This window comes from Dama dama, chromosome 3 (genome assembly GCF_033118175.1).
Source record: "Dama dama isolate Ldn47 chromosome 3, ASM3311817v1, whole genome shotgun sequence".
NCBI classification, from domain to species: domain Eukaryota; kingdom Metazoa; phylum Chordata; class Mammalia; order Artiodactyla; family Cervidae; genus Dama; species Dama dama.
Window position 1 is genome coordinate 71,657,163 of NC_083683.1, and position 23,505 is coordinate 71,680,667.

Here is a 23,505-nt window from a genome sequence, read left to right on the forward strand (position 1 = left end):
ATCTATGTCACTTAAGGAGGGGAGGGATAAAGGAAGGAGGTGTACCACTTACTTAACAGATATCCCAGTGGGGAAAAAAGTTCATTTTATTCAGATGAGGCACTTTGAATGTATTATTTGTGTGTGTGTGTGTGTGTGGGGGGGGTAGTGGGCGAGGTGCAGGATAATAAATACTGTGAGGGTGGAGGAACACCCCCCTGAGCTGGCAGGAGGGTGTGGCAGCAATTTACAGAGCCCGGGTAGGACAGTCCAGGGACAAGGAGCTTCACAGCTGGCTTGGAGGCCGAGATGTCCCCATCAGCACAAGAAGCCAAAGAAATTGGAGGAGCGAGGAGGTGGGCCCACGAGCATGGGCATCTGGTTCCTGTGAGTGATCTTGATCTGGAAGGGAAGGAGCGACACTCAGAGGCAGGACCTGGTGCCTTGGGGCGAGGGCAGCAGAGACTTGGGGGAAAATCTGTCCAGGGTCCTAGAGAGGCCACAGTTGGAAGGCCAGGGGCTGAGAAATCAGGATTTAGGAGGAAGGCGCATGGAGAACTTGAGGCCTCAGAAGGAAGTGAAGAATCCATGGAAGGGAGATTTAGGACCCATAGAGCCCGGGGCTTCAGTTTCTGGCAGGCGGAGGCAATACTCACTGTACAAGGTGTCTGCATCCAGGGTTCTCCGTCAATTTGCATGGGGAGGGTTTTTGTGGTGCTGTGTAAGGTCAAGACAAATTGGTGGCGACCTCTTTGCCAGCTGAGTACCACAACTCTGTTCCCTGGTTGGCTTTGGGCCCCTCTGTTACCAAGGAAAATCTGGGACAGGCCCTCCCTACCATTCCCATAACCTGTCTGCCTTCCTGGCCCCACTCCTTCCCTCAGAGCCCCCCAGCTGGAGTTTTTCTTACTGGAAGGTGATCTCAGAGCACTTGGCCAGCCGATGTCCAGCATTCTTGAGCTTGGTATAGATCTGGCCTATCTCAATTGCACCCTCCAGCCCCACTACTTCCAGCCGCTTGTCACTTAGGTCTGCGGGGTGGGAAGTAGGGAGATAGGTTTTGTAGAAGCAGTGTGCCACCAGAGCCATACCTTGCCCTTAGTACCCCCCACCCACCCCTGACTCAGCTCCCAAGGCCGCTCCTCTTACCCGGCACGCAGGTCTTCAGGATGTCGGGGTCGGTGATGACTTTGGCAGTAGCACCCAAGGCCTGGTTGATCCCGTGGACGTCGCCGTGTGGCCTCTTGGTGTCACCCCAGAGATTGGAACCACCGTGTGTGCTTGGGATGTTCAGCACTGCAATGCCTTCTAGGGACAGGCTGCTCAGGTCCAGTGGTTTCCCACAGATCTGAGATGGGGAGAGCACAGATCCTTGCCTCATGGCATCACAACGGCCATGCCCGTTCCCTCCACCAGGTAACACACAGGGAAGGCTAGGATGTGGAGGTTTGCAAGGGGTGGAGAGAATGAGGCACTGGTGTTTCTTGAGAACTTGGGAAATCAGGATTAGAGAACTGAGAGGTCAGAGTATAGGTTCAAGAATATGGGGGTTCCTGAGGGCGCCTGTGGAGGGCGAGATTATTAATGTGATACAAGAAGCTGAAAGGGATGTGGGGTTAGCTCTCAACACACCCACCTCAACGGTCAAAGATTCCTCCAGCTTTTTGCACGTTGAGAAGATGGATTCAGAAGTGGCAAATTCGAAGTACCATAGCTTGTTCTTCATTCTGTGTTGGCCCCAACGCCAGGCCCAGGAGGGACAGGACAAGTTGTACAGTGCTGGCAGAGGTGGATTCAGTGACAGGGAAGGCCATCAACCCCCCAGCCGCTGTCCCAGTGGGAGCAGGGAAGCTCGGTCAAGGGGCTTCCTAGGAGTGTCACTGCCCATCGAAGCACGGAGTCACACTTGGCCAAAGCTGGTCCCTGCCACTGCGTGTGCCCACACTCTCCCTTCCCTCACCTGCTGTTGAACTTCTCAGGATACTTCTCTCGCATGATGTGGAATCGGTGAGCAATAGAGGCATCCTGGGGGGTCCAGGGCAAGTGAGATCAGAGGCTGCCTCCTTTCTCAGCACAGAGCCCTCTCTCTTTCACTCCCCAGTTTGGGAGTGATACACCCCGCCTTCTCTTCTTGCAGTTCACACCACTATCCCCCAGCTCCTCATTTCCGTGCCGTGGCTCCCTTACCCTCCCTTTTCTGCCCTCTGCGAGCTTTTCCCAGCTTGACCCCCACTCCCCCCGCTCCCTCCCCTGCCCATGCCCCACTCCACTGACCACACCGATGGAGAAGTAGTTATTGATGATTTGAAAGGGGACTGGGTCACTCTTTTCTTCAGTTTGCTGGGGTATCACCTCCACAGACCATCGATCCATATGTACCACCTTACTCGTCTCTAAATCCTTGAGGATCTTCCCCAGATTCTGTCCCTCATACCCTAAGGATGGGGGAGAAAACAGGTTAGCACTAAGCCCTGGGTCCCAGAGGAGGGACCTCCTCTAAGCTCCCAGCTCCACAAATTCTCAGGGATACTATGCTCTTGTGCTGCAGACCCTACCAGCCCGAAGCACAAAAGGGCAGGGTGCTCAGTCACGGCTTCCATGAACCAGTCTTAAGGTCAGACACTTACTGACCCTTTTCTCCACACGGTCACTGTCATGGAGGGTGAAAGTGTCCAATGTGTGTGCACATCTAACAACAATGCCAAAGTTCATCTGGAAGAGTAAAGAAAATAGCCAGGAAAATGAAAAGTGCTGAAAAAGATGAGTGATGAATGGGAATGATGTCTTTCTCTGATGCTTTCTCTTCTCCCAGACAGAACACAGTATAAAGCAACAGTATCAGAACAGGCTGATCCTGGCACGGTGAACAGAATAAAAAGCTCAACAGTGAAGAACAGAGCGCCCCAGAAATAGACTCGAGTATATGTGGGAATTTAGTGTATGATGACATTTCAAAGAAACGGAAAAAGAAAGATTATTCAGTAAATGGTGCTAGATGTAGAAGTAACAACACCTGATACTAAAATAAATTCAAGATGGGTCAAACAATTTAAATGTAAGCAAAGTTTGTACTAGCAGAAAACATGAGTGAATGTTTTATCATCTTTGAGTGGAAAAAGCCTTTCTAAAGCATAGTATAGCCTAGACGGGGGGGGGGAGGATGGCTACATGTGTGTGTATGGCTCAGCCCCTCTGCTGTCCGTCTGAAACTATCACAACATTGTTCATCAGCTGTATGCCATGAAATATATAAAATTTTTTATTTCGTACATATTTTTATAAAAATATAACTTTTATTTTATAAAATAAAAAATTAAAAAAAACATAGTACAAACCTTAGAGCCAAATAAGAAGACCAATAAATACAATCATATTAAAATTAAATTTAAAATTTCTGAAATCAAACAAAAGTAAAGCAAATATATTTGGAATTTTCAAAATTGCCATAAAATAAACAGAAATAGTCCTGACCAAAAGAAAAAAAGGCCCAAACATACAACTTCTGTATCATTAAATAAACACACGCCTTTAAAAAAAGACAAACTGGGAAAAAGTACCTGTAGCACATATAACAGACTAACTTATCCAACATTTGAAAAGTACTTATAAAACACTATATTCAAAAAGTCAATAGAAAAATGGGCAAACGACTCAAGCCAATCACAGAAGGAAAAACATGCATGGCCAGTATGCCTGTTACAGATGCTTAGTATTACCAATAACTAAAGAATTGTAAATTAAAATTGTAAAGTAGTTAACTTTTTGTTGCCTATCAGATTGACAAATTATAAAGAGGATGAGAAAACCAAGTGTTAACGGGATTATGAATAAACTGGCACTCTCATCTGCTGTTAGTTGGAGCATAAACTGGTATTTCATTTTTGGAAAACCATTTGGCAACTTTTATCGAAATGTTATCAAAACATATTCTCTGACACAGCAATTCCACGTTTAGGAATTTCTCCTCCAGAAACACAAATGTACAGAGATGGAGGCACAAGGATTTTTGCTGAGGTACTCACTCTCTAAAACAGCAAAAAAAAGAAAAACAAAAAACAATCTAAATATCCATTATGAGGGGAAAGCTATATAAATTATGCCAAATCCATGCCATGAAATGATGTGCAGCTATTATAATCTGAATCAAATCTCTAAGAAATAACTTGGAAAGTTCTCTAAGACATATTCAAAGAAAAAAGAAGTGCCAGGGCAGTGTGCAATCCCATCTCTTTGTTTAAAGCTCTGCTTGTTTGTGTAACACACAGAGTGTGTGTAAACACACACACACACACAGTGCAAATAGGGAAGAGTGGTTATCCCTGGGGAGGAATGTGGGATTTGGTGAGGGGGTAGGGAAGTGGAAACTTTTATGTGAAGACTCACATATTTTACTTTTTAAAACCTTTCACAGTGAAAAATGTACTGATGCAATATTTGTGTAATTTTTGAAAGATAAAATAACCAGTAAAATGTTTATACTCTTTGAGCCAGCGATTCCACTTTTAGAAGTCTCTCCTAGAGAAATTCACACAGCTGTGTACAGAGATAGATTGTAGCATGGTATGTGATTAAAAAATTGAATGCTACCCAGATGTCTATCAACATGAGACTAGTTACGAAGTTCCCTGGCGGTTCAGTGGTTAGGACTCGATACTTTTACTGCCAAGGCTCCAGTTCAGTCTCTGGTTGGGGAACTATAATCCTGCAAGCCTCATGGTGTGGCCAAAAAAAAAAAAAAGGTGGGGGGGGCTACTTAAATAAATTATGGCATATTCATACAATGGAATGCTGCTCAGTAGGAAAAAAAAAGTGAGGCAAACCTGACCATATTGAAATATGATAACTAAGATGAACCATTTATTTAAAATATAAAAGAAAAACATTAATAAAATGATCTTATTGCTTAAATACATATTAGTATGTGTCTAGAGAGAAAAACATGGAAGAACAGACTCCAAAACTTCAGGGAGTAGATTCCAGGGAACTTCATTTTCTTGGCAAGTATATCTGAGATGTTTGATTTTTTTTTTTGGCCACTCTGTGCCAGGACATGGAACTTCCCTAATGAGGGACTGAACCTGTGTCTCTTGCAGTGGAAGACTAGGTAAGTCCTGAATTATCATTATTATTTTTTTTACCACGTGCATGTATTATTTTTGTAATCAGGAAAAGAAACGATTAAAAAAATATCTTCACTTCCTCACATTTCATCAATGGTTCAACCCACTATAATTTGCCTTTCTCAATACCACCCTGTGAAACTCTTCTGGCAAAGACTGCCAGTGATTCCTGCCAAAACCAACAGTATATCTTTAGTTCTCATTTTAATTCATGAAACTCCTCACTTAGCCTCTAAAATACCACCAAATTACAGAGGACCTGTTCTGTTTTTTCTTAGTCTCTGTGGTAAGCAAAACAGTGGCCCTTCAGGGACGTCCACAACCTAATCTACAAAATTGGTGAGTAAATGGCAAAAGAGACTTTGCAGACAAGATTAAACTAAGGACTTTAAGGTGAGGAGATCATCCTGGATTATCTGGCTGGGCCCTGTGTAATCACAGGGCTCATTATAAGTGAAAGAGGCTACAAGAGAGAAGTCATGGAAGGAGATAGGACAAGGAAGCAGAGCTTGGAACGATAACACTGCTGGTCGGAAGGTGGGCCATGAGCCAGAGAATGCAGGCAGCCTCTAGTAACTGGAAAAGGCAAGGCAAGGGATTCTCCCCTAGAGCCTCTAGAAAAAAATACAGCCCTGTATTATATTGGAGTATAGCCAATTAAGAATGCTGTGATAGACTCAGCCATATACACACATGTATCCATTCTCCCCCAAACTCCCCTTCCATCCAGGCTACCACATAACAGCGAGCAGTCAGTTCCCTGTGCTATTCGCAAGGTCACTGTTGGTTATCCATTTTAAATACAGCAGTGTGTACATGTTGACTCTAAACTCCCTGTCTATCCCTTCCCCCAACTCTTCCCCCCGATTGCCATAAGTTTGTTCTCTAAGTCTCTGAGCATGTTTTCACCCCTGCCAAGATTTTAGCTCAGTGGAAATGATTTTGGATTTGTGCCCTCCAGAACTGTTAAGATAATAAATCTGTGTTGATTTAAGGCACCATGGTGATTTTTACGGCGGCAACAGGGCACTAATACAGACTCCTTTAATAATTCATCTTCTTCTGCTCAACCTTTAAATAGAATGTTTACCAGGACCTGGCTGTCCTTATCTACCTTCTCGTCTTATCTTTCTCCCTGGGTAACTCATCTCCTCTGAGGACATCAATTATCTCTTTGGAGCAGATGTCTCTCAAACACGTATCTTTAGCCCTGACCTCTCTCCTAAATTCCTAAAGTCAAGTTCTAACTACCCACCACACATCTCCATCTGGGGGCTCCACTGATAGCTAAACTCAATATACCCAAAACAGAGTCTATCTTTCTTCCTTAAACTGGTCTCCTTCTAAATTCCCTGTCTTAATAAATAGTAACCCCATCTGCTCAGCTCACAAATCTAGAGAATGTCTTAGACGTGTCTTCACCTCATCCTCCACCGTCTATTAGCTCCCAAGGCCTGTGGCTTCTACCTCATGCCCCCACCGGTCACGCTGCCTTTGCTTCTGTGTTCTCTCCTCCTGACCGTGCGCTGTGCTCAGGGCCCGAGTGCGTGGCCCCAAGGACTGCAGCTCCCCAGGCTCCTCTGTCCACGTCATTTTTCGGGCAAGAACTCTGGAGTGGGTTGTTGCTTCCTCCTCCAGGGGCTCTTCCCAACCCAAGGACCCAACCTTCATCTCCTGCATTGCAGGCACATTCTTTACCCACTGAGGAATCAACCAGACGACTGCAACTGAGGTATTGCTTCCTGCCTCCAATCCACCCTCCATAGAGCGCCCATCGCAGTGTTCCTTTCATCAATCCCTCTTCGAATCTTAGGATTTTTTTCAATATCAACACAAATTTTCATCAGTGCTGTATTCAAATAATTATTTTCATGGTTCAGATGGAATTAGCAGAAACTGCTATGAGAATCTCATTTGTAAAGCACAAAGTGAAAGGACACCCCTGGTGGTCCAGGGGCTAAGACTCTGAGCTCCCAAAGCCAGAGGCCCGGGTTCAATCCCTGGTCAGGCAACTAGACCCCGCGCCACAGCGAAGGGTTCGCATGCTGCAACCAAAGATCCTGCATGCCACAACTAAGATTGGGTGCAGCCAAGTAAATAACTAATAAATAAAATAATTGTATGTTTCTTTAGGAAAAAAAGAGTGAAGATTCAAAGTTCATGATTTCAAAGAGTCGAATATTGCAATGAAACCAAAGTCAGGAATTTCCCTGGTGGTTGGATGATTAAGAATCTGCGTTCCAATGCAGGGAACACAGGTTTGGGAAGATTCTTATGCCTCAGGGCAGTTAAGCCTGTGTGCCACAACTATTGAGCCGGCACCTAGAGCCCACGCTCCACAACAAGAGAAGCCTTGCAATGAGAAGCCTGTGCACCACAACTAGAGAGTGACCCTTGCTTGCTGCAACTAAAGAAAAGCCGAAGCAGCAACGAAGACCCAGAGCAGCCAGAAAAAGGAAAAAGGACTCAATGCAGCCAAATAAAATAAATAAATGTTTGGAAAAACAGTAACTGTAATGAAAAAAGAAACAAAGTCAGATGTTGAGAATTTAAGAATACCCCTCCAAAAATGGTCATATGTTTACATACAAGGTTCAAATTACTATATACAGAGATATTTCTACTTTCTGGAATAATATTTTATATGAAGAGTAATTTTGGACTTCCCTGGTGGCACAGTGGATAAGAATTCTCCTGCCAATTCAGGAGACATGGGTTTGAACCCTGGTCCAGAAAGATTCCCCATGCCGCAGAGCAGCTAAGTCCACGTGCCACAACTACTGAGCCCGTGTGCTCCAACCACTGAGTCTGTGAGCCACAAGCGTTGAAGCCGGTGCGCCCAGGGCCTGGGCTCTGCAACCACGATGAAGAGTGGCCCTGCTCGCTGAGACTAGAGAAAGCCCTTGCAAAAGCAACGAAAACCATGCAGCCAAAAAAAAATTCTATTATATACGAAGTAATATTACATACTACTTTGAGGAGAAGGGGACGACAGAGGATGAGATGGTTGGATGGCATCACCGACTCGATGGACATGAGTCTGAGCAAACTTCGGAAGTTGGTGATGGACAGGGAAGCCTGGTGTGCTGCAGTCCATGGGGTCCCAAAGAGTCAGACACGACTGAGCGACTGAACTGAACTGATAGAAAGTAATATATATATATCTATATACCTATATATACATATATATCTTTCATGAGTTCCTGAGTTCCAGAGTTCCCCATGGTTCCGGGATGGCACATTCTAATGCCTCAGAGGCTAGAAAGGTAGAGTGTATGAGTAGCAGGGAGCTGAGAGGATTATGGTGAATTGAAGAATACATGACCCATTTTTAGATACAGCCAAGATCAAAAAACTTTACAACTTTGCAAGGCAAACATGCTAGTGTGAAACAGTACGAACCATGTCTGGGCTGCCAGCGCTCAGTCACGGCAGGATGAAGTTAGACAGCCCACGGCACTCATGTCCTCTGTTACCTGACCCTGCTTTGGTCAGGCCTCCTCTTCCCACAGCCCGCTGTGCGCCAGTCACAATGGACGACTCACACTTTCCAAAAGGCACCACCACCTTGTCTGGCGGCTCTGCTGGTCTTACACAACTTGTTTCACCTAGAATACCTTTCTCTCTCCTGAGCAAGCTCCCATTCCATAATCTCCTGTGAGATCTCAAAGCTGGACTCTGAATCCAAGAGCCTCAACTCCAAGACAACTTCCTCATTCCAAGACAGTTTCAACCTTCCCCCACACTGACCTCTTTATCTATCAATACCATCCCTCAAACCTTCTCTTTGAAGGGATAAAAAAAACAGTAGAAAAACTTTAAGGGAATGTTGCAATAGACTTGGGGAAAAAACTATGATGAATGAATGAATGATTTCTTTTTTTTTTTCGAGAGTGGAATGTAGTTTATTACACCGACGGGCCCAAGGCAGAGTCTCCTCTTAGCCAAGGACCCCGACCAGTTTTTGTGAAAACCTTACATACCCTAAGTGTACATGCTCAAACCCACCTCCCCAAATTCTTTTAAACTAGTCAGAACAAAGGAAAAGAAAGATACAATCAAAGTTAACCCATGATTCGTATGTCTTGAACCCATGATTCATATGCCTTAAGCCCACGTAGTTAACAGTGGACAATTATCAGTAGGTCTGTGGTCATACCCCAGTAAGCATAATAGAATTTAGGATTCTATTTGGTTACACAGATAATTAGGGTATTGAATGAATGATTTCTGATTATAGTTGACCTCTGAATACCATAGGGGTTAATCTGAATATAACATAGTCAGCCCTCCAAATCCACTGTTCCTCTGCATCTGTGGATACAACCAACCATGGACTGTGCAATCCTGTAACACTTACTACCAGAAAATATCCTCAGTAAGTGGATCAGCACAGCTCAAGATCATGCTGTTCAAGGGCCAACTGTAATTGGCTGAATAAACCCATGCGCCACAGCCAAGTTCCCCGCTAGCTCCATCACTCAGAATCTGGCTGAGCTCTTATACACAGCCCTTACATATAGCTCTTTCTTATTCCCACATTGTCTTCTCCACCCACATTTTCTTTGATTCTGAGCTCTAAGACCTGGGAGAAACAAAAGAGTATTTTCAAGGTGATAGGGAAGAGGACGGTCACCCTTGACTCCTCTAAGTTCAGACTATCACCCTTGGCCCTTCAGGCCCTTGGCTTCTTCCAGAGCCCTCTTCCTTTGAGACGATCTACTTTAGGACCCATCTATCTGTGCCTCTCTTCTCCACCAACACTTTTTCTTCACCAGATGCCTAAATGCTTATTTTAAATTAAAAAAAAAAAAAAAAAAAGTCTTGGCTGCTCCGTACGGCATGTGGGGTCTTAGTTTCCTAACCAGGGATTGAACCTGCACCCCCTGCAGTGGGAGCTTGGAGTCTGAACCACTGCGCCACCAGGGAAGGCCCCCAAATGCCTTCTCTATGTGCCTTCCCCTTCCTACCCAACTCCCGCACACCCTTGTGCTTAGCCACTCAAGTCGTGTCCGACTCTTTGTGACCCCGTGGACTGTAGCCCACCAGGCTCCTCTGGCCATGGGGATTCCCCAGGCAAGAATACTGGAGCGGGTTGCCAGACCCTCCTCCAGGGGATCTTCCCAACCCGGGGATGGACTCCAAGTCTCCCGCATGGCAGGTGGATTCTTTACTGCCTCAGCCACCGGGGAAGCCAACGATTACTGCAGTGGGCAGCCTATCCCTTCTCCGGGGGATCTTCCCAGGAACGGAACCGGGGTCTCCTGAGTTGCAGGCGGACGCTTTACTAGCTGAGCTACCAAACAGTTTCTAACCACTTACCTCCTCCCCACCTTAGGCAACGAGCCAGATCATTTCCAGTGCCCAGGGGCAACACGGCAACAGGAGGCACAAAAGGCAAGTTGGCTTTGTCTGGGGAGGCAGGTGGGAGACGGATGGAGAGAGTTAGCTCTGGAGGGCCGCTGCCCCTGAGCCCAGCCTGCAGCCTCTCCCTTCACTGACCAATGGACTCTAGAATCCAGCCTACTGTGCCATCCCCGCCGCACACCAAAATCCTGTAATCAGGAACATCTCTGAAGAATCTGAGTCTGAGACAAAAGGTGAAAGGGAAAATGAGGAAGGATATCAGGACCAAGGCTACCCAACTCTTGGGATAGGCAGAGTAAATACTTATTGTCTCTCATTCCTTATAATGCCCTTTCCCTTTGTCAAAAGACTTGTTTCTATTAAGGCTAGAGAAAAAGTACAACCTTATAGCCACTCCTCAGTGAAGAGAAACAGTTATCTCCTTCCGTTGAGATGCAGAGCAAAGGTGAGCCAGGGAATTCAGGGTCGGGGATACCCAGCACAAGCAGCATTGTGAAGTCTGGTTTTCTGGGCTCCCCTGGCCCTTCCCTCCCAACATGCACTCTTTCCTGCTCTCTTCCAACGTACACAGACAGGCAGACACACACAATCCTCTAATACAGCCCCCAATCTATCCTCACCCTGGCTCAGGACCATCCTTTAGGAGGTTGAACACCTGTCGAGGGTTCAGCAGATACTGGAATTTCCAAAGCACCCTGTGTGGGGAAAAAGGAAAACTCATGGAGGGGACGGGCATTCTGTAAGCCACTCTTTTTTGGCGTGGCATACAGAACCTTAGTTCTCCAACAATTGATGGGATCCCTGCCCGTGCAGTGGACACTCAGAGTCTTAACCATTGGGCCTCCAAGGAAGTCCCTACACTCCCCACTCTGAATGCCCTTTAGGTATGTCCCCTCCATACACACAGATTCCCAACCTCTGCTGGTCTTCCCCCTTGATTTCACAAAGGCTATTCTATCTCTTCTCACCTCTCGCCTTGCTTCCCACCACTCTTGGGGTTCACAAAGACCAGAAGTGGGTGGGTGTTAGAAACGGGATCAATCTGCATTGAGGGAAGAAAACAAGGATAAGGAAAGCAGGATTTTGTCAGTGAAGATGGACCCTGGAGACAGGGACATAGGGCTGACTTCCCCCCAGGAGGCTTTCCCCTCCACTCCCAGGGAGCAGGCTCCAACACCCAGGTTTCCTCCCATGAAGTCCCCACCATGAAGCCCTCTCGGCCCTGTACCCGCAGAGCCTCAGAAGTGCTCAAACTTAAATCATCCACAGTCTTCTGGCTTATTTTGCTAGTTTTACGCTCCTGTCCAGAGGCCTAGGAAGGGAAGGAGGCAGAGGGAAGGAATACTGGATTGTGTGACTCCATAAACAGATGAGAGTCTGACTTGAATCCCAGAAATATAGGCTCTCTGCTCTAAGTGACATTGTATGTGTGCGTGTTTAACGTGGGGAAGCTCTCCAGCTCCCTTCCCAAGTGCTGCCCAAGAGTCTCACCAGGACGCTGGGGTAGATGGAAGACGGAGGCAGGATGTGATCTCGGAGCAGCCCACAGTCACACTCATGGCCCATGGCTGGAAGGCAGTCATCATGGATCTGAAAGACAAGGCAGGCATGGAGAGATGGTGAAGGGACCCCCACCACCTGTTACCTGGCAGTCTCGTACAACCAAGGCTGCTGGACGTGGAGGAGGCGGGGTGCGTGGTGGTGGGTGGCGGGCTGGCGGGGTGGGGTGGCAAGGGCCGCCCGCGAGGGGCCCAGAGCAGGGCCGGGGCGACGGCTCCCAGGCTGACCTCTAGGTGGCACCACACGCAATGCAGGCCAACCAGACTGTGGTAGATCCGGATCTTCTTCTGACAGCGGTCGCAGCGGCCGGATTCACAGCCTCCTCGCACCCACACGTGTGACTGGACCTTGGGGAGAAAGGCAGTCTCTTGTTTGGGAGGGTCTGAGGCAGGGACTCGGGGAAGGTCCGGGCGGCGACGGGCCAAGACCCGGGGCCAGGATCGGGTGGCGACTGAGCGGGCGCGGGCTCACTCACCCCAATGTCCTTCCGAGACTTGGCGTACGTGCTGACCTCACAGGGCAGGGCCTTCATGGCGCAGCGGTCGTGAACGACGTACTTACAGACTGCGCCAGAGGGAGAGAGGTCAGCCCCTCAGCTGCGGCCCCCAGCCCGTGTCCTCCTCACCTGGGGGCCAGGCAGCATCACCCACTGCAGCTGCCGTCTCACCCCTTGCTGTGGGGGTGTGGCACAGAATTAAAGTTTGGGGTGGACTTGGACTTGGACTCCCCTCCAAGACCTGGGCCTTTTGCTCACTCTTCCCCCTAAAAGAGCAACTGCTACCAAATGCTCACCCCCACTCCATTCGTGTGTCAGAAACTGAGCTGGATGATGTAAAAGGACGCCCAGATAAAACCACCAAAAATAACAGCTAATTTTTATTGCAGACTTAATAGTAGGTACATGAACTGAATGAAGTACTTTTCTGGCATCAACTTATTTAATGCTCATATTACCTCACTTTCAGTTGAAGAAACTAAGACTTAAAGATGTTATGGGCTAGACCTGGACGCAACTTAAATGTCCATCTGTAAAGATGTGGTACGTATATACAAGGGAATATCACTCAGTCATTAAAAACAATGAAATAACGCCATTTGCAGCACCATGGATGTAGAGAGCGTCACACTGAGTGAAATAAGTCAGACAGAGGAGAAATACTGTATGACATTCCTTATGTGTGGAATCTAAAAAGAAACGATACAAATGAACTTACAAAGCAGAAAGAAACTCACAGGCTGAAAACAGGAACTTACGGTTGCTGGGGGGAAGGGAGAGTTGGAGAGTTTGGGAAGGTCATGTACACACTGCTATATTCAAAGTGGATAACCAACAAGGACCCATTGTATGGCACAGGGAACTCTGCTCAGTGTCATGTGGCAGCCCGGATGGGAGGGGCTTGGGGAAGGAAGGATACACGTATGTCCCGCTGAGTCCCTCCGCTGTCCACCTGAATCTACCACAACATGGTTAATCGGCTGTATCCCAATACAAAATCAAAAGCTGAAAAAAACACATGCTATGTGGCTTTCCCAGGGCCACATACCCAGTCACTGGCAGAGCCCAGGACTCAGACCCAGGTCTCCCGGAGCTCAGAGCACCGCACTCCCACAGACGGCCGGCTGCCCCTCTGCTCCCACACTCCGCGGCCCCGTCACTCACGGTTGCAGCTCAGCCCCTGTTTGCCTAGACCGATGCTCGACTCGCAGAGGTTGCAGTAGACTGGTCGCGGGAATCTCTTGGGTCTCCACATGTGCTGCCCGTTGTCCTTCAGGGTCTGGGAGGGTACAGCAGACACGGGGGATGTCTAAGCCCTTAGAGAGCCAACTCTGGCAAGTACAAGCCAAGACAGCTGTTTTACCCATCCTCACAGATCTCCCCTACTCACCATCTCCAGGCCCAGCAGCACGAGCAGGGGCACGGTGGTGGCCCCAGCCCGCAGCCACTCAGCCAGGGAGACAGAGCCGCTGCCATCATAGTCAATCTCTTTCATCATCTGTTGAAGAATCTGAGCAGAGAAGGCAGGGAGGCAGACTTTTGGGGTGAATAACCCCTCACTTCTACTGCCCCCTAGCACACTCAGCCTAGTCATCCTAGTCGGGGCAACCAAGCTGCCTCGTCAGAAATGGGGGAGGACAAATCAAGGACTGACTAAGGAGGAGGTATAAGAAGGGACATGCAGGAAGAATTGCCTTACCGGCCTCAGCTCAGACACATCCCAATCCAGGTATTCCGCCATTCGCATCATCTGTATGATGATTCTGTCCACTTCCTGGGGGCCAAGAGGGAAGAGCCACAGCCATATCCCGCCTCACTACCACTGTCCAAACTCTCCTCTAGAGACCAAGGCTCCACCCGCAGACCCCCACATCCTCAAGTGCCTCTGTCAAGTAAATGAGTGCCTGTGTGTTTATGTTTGCAAGGGAGTCCCCAGATCATGTCTCCAGCATCCGCTTTTAGGGGTCAAGAGCGTGGGTTGTGGTTGTTTAGTTGCTAAGTCATGCCTGACTCTTTGCAACCCCATGGACTGGAGCCCACAAGGCTTCTCCATCCATGGAATTCTCTACTTAAGAAGACTGGAGTGGGTTGCCATTTCCTTCTCCAGGAGATCTTCTTGACCCAGGGATTGGACTTGAGTCTCCTGCACTGGCAGGCAGATTCTTTACCGCTGAGCCATCAGGGAAGCCCCAAGAGCTTGGGACCTACTCCCAGATTTAGTCCGGGAAGACTCAGCTTCTCCCTCTAGCTTCCTCTTCTTCTCGAGGTCCTGGAAGAGCTGGGGCGGGAGGGCGCAGACAGACGGACACACACTCCCCTGCCCAGCACACAGGCCCCCAACTCACTGAGCTGTCCAGGATCCCGTTTCGGTCCGTGTCATATAGCTTGAAGGTGACTGTGGGGGGTTTTAGGGGCCGGGGTCAGTTTGTGAGGGAGATCCAAAGAATTCATAACCGAATACAGGGGAAACAAAGAGATAGGAGAGACTGGATGAAGAACCCAGACTTGGGGCTGGGACTGAGACGGGGACAAAAAGTGAGGGGAAACAATACACACCTCCCAAATCCCAAGAACATCCTAGGTCACCCGCATGAAAATATACAAGACATGGGAACTAGGGTGACTCTGGTGGATGGCGTTGAGTGTGAGGAGTCTGGGGAAACAAAGGAAATGGGGCCCATTCTCTGACCCCACCTTTGTCTGGCTAGGGAATACCCTCTTTCCCTTCACCTTTCCCCCGCTCTCCCAGTCCAGAATGGCAACTCACACTCTAGCTTGTCTTCCGGCCGGCCACCCTCCAGAAGAGAAAAGTAGCAGGAGACATCACTGAGACACACCACATCTGGTCACAAGAAATGCAGCAGATCTGAGGCTGGGGCTCCCTCCATCTGGCTCTTCTCCCTTCCTTTGTTTGTTCCAACTCTCTGCTTTCACCTTTCTCCCTCTGGCTCCTAGACCAGCCTGGCTACCCTCTACCTCTCCCTCCCACCACCTTGCCCCCAAGATGTGACTCCATTCAACTCTCACTCCCAAAACTCCCAGGTAATTTGATTTTTCTTCTGGGCTGGAAGCCCAGCCCAGTCCCACCTACATGTGACCATACCTTCTCTTACAGTGTCTTCTATGTAGTAGCCAGTCTGGAAGGACTGAAACAGTGCCTGGCTTAGGTGATCTGGAACATTATCCACTTCCAGGTAGATTTTCAGGAATTGCTGGAATCCCTCGTATCCAATGGCCTATGATGAGAGCAAGCATTACCCCAGGGAGATCTACAGGATGGGAGTTGGGGACTGCTTTGGGAGTGGTGGGGACATGACAATAAATGCAGAGTTGAGAAGCATCCAAGGCAGGAGTGTGCTTTATTGGGCTAAATCTTGAGTTCACAGAATCTCTTGTTTTGTCCTAAAGCAGCAGCTGCAGTAACCATGGGTGCTGGCAGAATCTGGAGAGAGGACAGCAAGGGTTCGGCCACAATAATCCTTGGAAGTTGGGCATCCCAATCGAGTAGCAAAAACAAGGTGGGAGGAGTTGGTGAAGGAGATGATTTCCCAATGGCCACTTACATCTCCTTGGAGATATTCAGCCATTTCACCATCCTCAAAGAGCTTCAGGACATCACTGACCTTTTTGGTGGAGTCTAGGGAGTGAAGAGAGGGAAGATAGCGTTATTCTGGTTCAGATTTCCCTACCCTCTGCCAGTCACCCTCCAGACATCCAACAGGAAAGGAGATTCCAGTGAGATGAAAAAGAAATTTCAAGAACAAATGAGAAATACAGAGAGAAAAACCTTTCAGATCCTCCAAAGTGGTTGCCCTCGTTACTTCTCTTCTCTGAGATTTGAAGCAGGCAGTTAAGATCCAGAGAAGGTGGGTAGAAAGCTAAGACCCCAGGTGTCTCCCCATTTGCCTCCCCGCCTTCTCCCAGTCAGAGCATCCAGTCTCAAGGCCACGAGGGAAAAGAGGGGGAGCTGGGGGGAGCGAGGAGGAGGAGGGACTGTCTAAGGGTAAGGGCTCCAGGACTGAATGCCTGAGAGGAAAGACTCACACTCCATGTATTTCTGCAGCTGGGCAAAATCACTGGGGCTTATTAGGCCCCTCTCCTTGGCCATCTTTCTTTTTTTAAGGATGAACACAAAGGCAGCTTGGTTGTGGTACTTGCGGGGCTTAGAACTTTGCCTCCAAGGGTAGTTCTGGAAGAAGAGGACAAGAGCATGCGGCAGGACCGACCAACTCTCTGCGCCTCTCCGCTTCCGTCTGGTGCATTCATTCTCCACTCCTGCCTCCGCTCCTGTTCCTGCTCTGAGTGCCTCCCCGGGGCCTTCCTCGCCCTCCGTTCCTCTGCTGTGTCTCCACCTCCCGGGCACTGTTCTGTGTGTGTTTCTCTGACTCATCCTTGCCTCCATCGCCAGCGTTTCTGGCTCCTTCTCCAGCTCTCTGATTTCTCCCCTAGTCTGTCTTGATTCACCTCTTAACCACCCTCACTCCCCCGCCCCCGCCCCGCTCGCCCAGGCTAGTGTCCCTGTGGGGGTGTCCTTCAGCCGCTTTTCTACCTTTTCTCCCTCCACCCCCAGTCTCCGCAATCTCAGTTCCCCGGCCCTGAGCTCAGGATGGATCCCGCAGTCCCGGCCCTGCGGTGGTTCTCACTGAGATGGCCGCACGCCTCCCGGGCCACGACCCCATCTTGCTCCGCCTCCAGCCCTGGTCCCCGGCCCCGCTCGGCCACCACTCCCAGAGCCACCCACGCCCCGCAACGACCTCTAGCGCTTCTGACGCGCGCGACACAGAACCAGCTCTCGCCGGGCCCCCAGCCCCAACCCCGCCTGTCTGCCTGCGTCCTGCGGAGCTCCACTGGGGAAGGGCGGGCCCCAGGCAGGAGACAAGTGGGAGGAGGTAGGGGAAGAAGGCGCTGAGCATCAGCTCCAGGACGGCTGTGCTGAGTGAGGGAGCTTTCTTTCCACCCTGCTAGGTAGGCAGTGCTTAGGGAGCCCCAGCATTCAGCTGTGGGCCTCAGGAACCAAGGAGGAGCCATCAACATGTGGATCATGTTGACCACTGCTGACCCAGGGGCCAAGCTGCAGGGGGCAACTTGCCTTGAAGATTCAATAACAGTAGTAACAATAATAAATTACATTAGCATAGTACAGCACCTCTTTGGAGTCAGACAGAACTGGGGTTAGTCATATGGGGATTCCATTCTCAGCTCTGATACCATCGTGTGACTTGGGCAAGTTATATCTATAAAATGGGGAGAATGATGTCTATCTTTCATAGTTGCGAGGATTAAGTCAAATAATGTATGAGAAAAGAAAAGAAAAAAAGAATGTATGAAAAGTACCTAGTATAACCTGGCATATATAGAAGGTCTACAAGGAATGGTAGTTATTATTGTATTAAGAAGTAAAATCAAACTCTATAAGAAATCATTGGTATAGCCATTCTATAGATGAAAAAAACTGGAGCTCAAAGAGGTTGGGACTTCCCATGGCCGGTGACAAGTGGAGGCCCCAAGGCTCTGACCCAAGAACTGTGTGCGTGCGTCCCCCCTTGCCCCCCACTTCTCCCCACACACACCCCCGCCTCACACACTGCTCTCTGGTCTCACTGCCCTCCTTTCTGTTCCTCAAGCACACGAAGTTCTTCCCTGCTCAGGGCCATGAGACTTACTGTTCTGTCTGCCTGGAACACCCTTCCCTGCTCTTGGCAGAGATGACTTCTTGCCTAAGCTGAAATGTCAGCTCCTCCAAGAGACCTTTCCAGATCATTCTGTCCTAAGGTAGGCACCCTCCTTTACACAGCACCTTCCCCTTGTTCCCTTCACAGAACTTACCACAACTGGACATTATCTTGCCAATGTATTTGCTTCTTTGTTTACTGTTTATCATCTCCTACCAGAATGTAAGTTTCACAGGGCAGGAGCTTATCAGACTTGTCCTCAGTACCTAATGCCCATGGTGTTTTAAGTGTTCCGTAACAGTTGTACAGATGGGTCTATCGAGTTAGGGAGTCATATTTGGGGACTATTAATCCAAAGATGATAAATGGGATGCTAGAGTGTCCATCTGGACAGTGAGGGGAACATGAGAAAACGTGGAGCACATGTCGGGGTGGTGGTCGTGTCTGACTCTGCAACCCTATGAACTGTAGCCCTCCAGGCTCCGCTGTCCATGGGGTCTCCCAGGCAAAAATACTGGAGTGGGTTGCCATTTCCTCCTCCAGGGGATCTTCCCAATCCAGGGATCAAACCCAGGTCTCCTGCATTGCAAGCGGATTCTTTACCACTGAGCGAATGGGAAGCCTGGAGCACATATAGTAGGTGCTAAATAATTATTTGTTAAATGGTGAATGATGCTTAAAAGCCACTTACTGTGGTACTCAACCCAAGGCCCTAAGCTTCTGTCTCACTTCTGCCCACTTATTTAGAGTTGTTGGGGCAGGCTTAAGGAGGAGGTTAGGGCCCACTAAAATTTCTTTTCTGATGATGGAAGAACCTTCTCTGCAGCCTCTGCCTCTGGGACATCTCTGCCACATATCTCCACAGATAGCATTCCTATTCTGGACACTCTCTGGGAACACTTAGAAGCAGGTACTGAGGCACTAATATTCTGAAGAAAGGACTCCACCCATCTGGTCCTTTCAATGACTATAATCTAACTTCTCCTGCCAACAGATCTAATGAATACATAATTGTCTTATGGTTAATGGGGCCTGTATGGCTTAATTAGCCTCTGATTACCCCTGGGGATTCTTAGATGGCTCCAAGGTTCTAGGAAATGGAATCTGAGAGAGAAAATGACTGAGTGAGCAAGCAAGGGGCAAACAGGAAAGGCACAATACTCCTCTCTTGCCTGTCTTTTTAAACCCTCCAGGTCTTAAATGTAGTATATAGTAGAAGTTAAGAGAATGGATTTTTGAATTAGATAGACATGGATTAGAATTCTGGCTCTTGAATGAGTTATTTCATCTCCCTGAACCTGTTTTTTTATCCGTAAAATGGTTACCTGGAGAAATTAGTCACCACGTGGAGATTACATAAGGTAAAACATGCAATATACTTAGCAAACTGCATGGCACAGAGAAAGAACTCAATAAACACTAGCTTGTTGTTATTATACAAGGGTAGTACCTAGAGAAACATATTTGAAGATTAGGAAAAATGATGCCTTGGACCCAGGATGGCATAAATTCCAAGGGACCCCCGGCGGCAGTGAAGCCTGGGTGTACCGCTTCCCACTTGTCCGTGTCTCAGGCACAGACGTGTAATATCAAGATCCTGCACTTTGCTCTGGGAGGGTGAGGAGGTGGCTATAGAAACTAGATGATCAGGGTCCAACGACACCTCTGGGCTGAGACCTTGGACATAAAGCCTCCTGGGATTTTTTTCAGGTGTCCAGGGCCTTAAAAATCTGAAACAAGTCCAGTTTTGTCCTGCTCCATCCCAACCCTGAAGCTATAACCTGGGCTAGTCCAGGCGAATGCTAGGGCTGGGAGGGTGGGGTCTGCTGCCCGCCTGCCAGCTATTTGTGACTCACCCTTCCCTTCCCTTCTCTGGTTTCCCTGCCTGCCCCTACTAACTTGGGGTGAGAAAGTAAGAAGTTAACATGGAGGCAGAGAATCCTAGAACATCCTCTGAGCGGGGAGGCACCAACTCTCTTATCTTACAGAGGAGAAAACTGCGCCCCAGAGAGAGAACACTCTCTCAAGGTCACACCCAGACTCTTGACATTCCGTCCTTAGTCCATTCCATTAAATCTTAGTGTCTCTGGTCTTCTTCTAGATCTTATTTTAAACATTAAGTATCAAAATTGCTGGTAACCGAGAGATAAATAAGATTTCCAAAGCCTGTGCTAACACTTAAAGTTTTTCACTTCAACACTCACGGCTCACATTCCAAGTCATGTAGGTTTACCACTACCCAAGAAGCAGCTATGTCCCCAGAATACTCAGGAAGGAACCCCAAGGGGCAGGCACCCCTCTTTGACCTCCCAGAACAGATGACCTGAACTTCTGAATCCCTTAGCCATTCCAGGGCTTGCATCCTCCTCCTCTTAGTGAGGATTGAGGGAGGGTCGCTTCTTTCCTGCCCATCCTTGCTATCAGTGGCCCCTGAGAGGGAATCATTTGGCTTGAAGCCTTAATATTTGTTAAGCTTCCACAAACATCGCAGACGGTAGTGTTGTCTGATTAATGGGGTGCTATTTCTGTGGGGCGGGGGGAGTGTCGCTGTGTAGTACAGGAGGAAGTTACAATGTTGGCATGGTTGGGGGATGTGGGTTCATGTGGTTAGGAGGTTGGGAAGATGCCCGGTAATATTTGCATGCCATCCTCCGTAAACCTCATTTTCCCAATTTAAAGGTGAAAAGTGGGATTCAGATCCAGGTAGTTTCAGAAACTTCCCGCTGACAGGTGTAGAAAGGAGAGGGGTGGGGAGTTGGGCACCAGGAGGCCAAACAAGTACCCTTCTCCACCCGTGCAGCGCTGCGGAGGTTCCAAAGCGGACTTTCCTCCGACTCGGGTCCCTAGGAGCCAGCTTCAGCATCCGTCCGAGTGATCAGGGACCGGAGAGATGGAGGGGAAGGCATGGGGAAAACGCTGCCTATGGGGTTCTGGGCCAACCCTCATGCTGCCCCCGGCTCCTGGCGCAAGCCTTTCTAGCTACCCACTCCAGCTGTCACGCTTCCTCCTTCTCGGCCCAGCAGCCCTACCCCAGCCCGTGGGGCCTCCCCTCCCGCGGCCTCCGCCCGGAGCCGCTCGAGTGCGGGAGGGTGGGAGGCGGCGCGGGGCTCGCGGGGTCTCTACCTTGCATGCGGAGGGCGCGCGGTCGGAGCTGGAGCGCCGGCGCGGGAGCAGGAGCTCGAGCGGGGCTGGAGGGGACGGGCCAGGCAGGCGCGGCCGCCGCGGGGCCGCCCCGCTCCTGACGACACAGCTGCCCGCCCCCCACCCTGGCCGGCCCGCCCGCCCGCCAGCCGGCGCCCGGCGCCCCCAGCTCGGGGAACTTCTAGTTCACCAGACCCGCCTTCTTCCTCCCCCGATCCCCAGATCTCCAGGGCTCTGGTCTGTGCCACTTTCTCCACATTCCAACGCTGCTCATCTTCCCGCCCCGGCAACAGTTCTGTCTGTCCAGTAACTTACACCCTCTCCCCGAACCCCAACCCAGGGAGGCGAAGGTAGGTGGGAAGGGGAGAGCCCGCTGATAAGACAGCGTGGCAGTTGCCCACCCAACCACCTCTCACCCTCTCCTAAATGCTGCCATCAGGGGACCTCCCTTCCCAAGTCCTTTCTGTCCACCATGGATTGAATTTATACTCAGGAGATGCCTCAGCAGCAAGGCCAGAGTGCCAAACTGCACATCCTCTGACCAGACACTTCCCTGCCACCGCGGGCTCCATACTGCTTGACACCGTTTGAGATAACCTGCCCACCTTTGCCTCCAGTTTTCTCGCCTCTGTTAAACCCAAACTCCAGCTGTCTCAGATTTGTTTTCCCCAGGCTAAGAACAACTCCTCTCAAGACTCAGATTCCTTCCTTAATTCTGGGGTCAAGGTTCAGGTGCAAAGAGCATTTTCCTGTGTCCACCCTTTCTTGGTGCCCTAACCCTCTCACTTTACCTGCTGGCCTTGGCAGGTGGTGTGGAGGCCCTGGTCAAAAGTCGGGGTGAAAGGAGATCTTTTCAGCTTCTCCTGCCTGGAATCTGCTCCAAGTTAAGGTTCTTGGGGCAGCATGGATGGTGGTGAGGCTGGTAGAGCAGGGGAGAAAGACAGAGGCCTAGGGACTCTCTGGTAGGAACTGAGGACCCAGGCATCCAGCTCCCTGGCCCCGCCCCAAACCCCCCCCCCCCCCCCCCCCCCCCCCCCCCCCCCCCCCCCGTCTAACCCCCTCCTACCCTTCATTGAAATAGGACACAGTGACAAACGCTTGAGTTCCTGGAATCTTCCCTTTTACACCTGGTAGTAGAGGGTGGGGAAGGGGGAGCTCTGATTGGAAGGGTGTATTTGGGTGTTGTGTGTGTGTTGCGCGTGTAAGTACACATATACACACGTGTAATATACACATATTTTTGGTGGGGGTTGGAGAGGAGAAGGAATGAATACATGAGGCCCTCTAGTGGAAACAGGGATCTAAGCAGCTCTTGACTTTTGAGACTTGGAAAAGAACCCTCCATTTTTGTCAGAAATATAGCTGCTGAGTAATAGGGTTTGGAGTATTATTGTTGCATCTGAACTGGAGATCTGAGGTAGGGAGTGGAGACGGCCTGTCTCTCTGCTCCTGTCTCCCCTCTGACCTTAAAAAGACAAGAACCCTGCCACTCCCTATCCTTCGTCTCCCCTTCCTACATGATCTCCTTAGTCATGGAATCGTAAGCACTTTTGAAGGATTATTATACATCAGGTCCGGTACTTTGTTTTGCAGGACAGCCAAGGACATCGATAGCCCAGTTTAGGGACTGCCCCAAAGAGCATGGGTGTGTGTGTCAGCCATCCTGAATGATGTAAGAACAGGCCCCCCAGCCCCTCTTCCAATCAGTTCTATGCCCCTGTGCCCCTCACCTAGGAATCCTGGCATGATACTAATCCTCAAGGAGCCCAGCTTTCCTCGCAAGTAAAATTGGTAGTGCTAGCACCCTATGTACGTCTGTTTTTCAGTCATGCTCAGCTATGTTCCTACACGAAGTTAAAGATATTCCTCTTAAGACATTTTTTTGAGACTTCAAAGTGGGGCATGAGATGACGCCTCTAATAAGGAACAAGATGGAATCAATTATACTCTGGGCTTGAGTTGTCTTCAAGATCGGTGCTCCATCATACCCCAGTAACTTACTGGTGGGGGTGAGAGGAAGAAAGGCCAAGAAACATCTAAGGAGGAGGCTTCTGATGCCTACAGCTCCAGGTGCTCATTTCTTTAATCAACCACATCATAAAAATCAGAAAGAAAGAAACCGCAACGAACAAAGGGAAAGGAAAAAACAACAGCCTTGTTCTCCCCAGCC

At 49.3% G+C, this 23,505-nt stretch overlaps 1 protein-coding gene across 5 annotated transcripts; it reads right to left on the reverse strand.

Moving 5' to 3' along the window:
- Positions 1–52: 52 nt before the first annotated feature.
- On the reverse strand, positions 53–22,310 carry DGKA (diacylglycerol kinase alpha). 5 transcript variants are annotated; one of them, XM_061132529.1, is made up of 24 exons: positions 22,127–22,310; positions 16,567–16,711; positions 16,086–16,159; positions 15,626–15,758; positions 15,290–15,364; positions 14,868–14,917; positions 14,222–14,296; positions 13,913–14,032; positions 13,687–13,801; positions 12,502–12,590; positions 12,254–12,373; positions 11,958–12,056; positions 11,695–11,778; positions 11,435–11,508; positions 11,087–11,161; positions 10,602–10,687; positions 10,422–10,511; positions 2,254–2,414; positions 1,940–2,004; positions 1,616–1,706; positions 1,129–1,327; positions 890–1,010; positions 636–696; positions 53–381 (listed from the first exon to the last, which is right to left on the reverse strand). In XM_061132529.1, the coding sequence occupies exons 2-24, from the start codon at positions 16,628–16,630 to the stop codon at positions 298–300; spliced, it is 2,205 nt and encodes a 734-aa protein (XP_060988512.1). In that variant the 5' UTR covers positions 16,631–16,711; positions 22,127–22,310; the 3' UTR covers positions 53–297. The 5 variants fall into 5 exon arrangements, with proteins under 5 accessions (XP_060988512.1, XP_060988525.1, XP_060988520.1 ...); XM_061132542.1 differs by lacking the exon at positions 22,127–22,310 and adding an exon at positions 21,941–21,959; XM_061132537.1 differs by lacking the exon at positions 22,127–22,310 and adding an exon at positions 21,318–21,412.
- Between the last annotated feature and the right edge of the window lie 1,195 nt (positions 22,311–23,505).

What these genes read in the sequence shown, in the direction of transcription:
- DGKA (XM_061132529.1), bottom strand. Translation starts at nt 16,630, where the DNA reads ATGGCCAAGGAGAGGGGCCTAATAAGCCCCAGTGATTTTGCCCAGCTG. An exon ending in AGAAGACACTGTAAGAGAAG is followed by an intron (nt 15,365 to 15,625) that starts GTATGGTCACAT and finishes TCTTGTGACCAG; the next exon opens with ATGTGGTGTGTCTCAGTGAT. An exon ending in GCCGGAAGACAAGCTAGAGT is followed by an intron (nt 14,918 to 15,289) that starts GTGAGTTGCCAT and finishes AACCCCCCACAG; the next exon opens with TCACCTTCAAGCTATATGAC.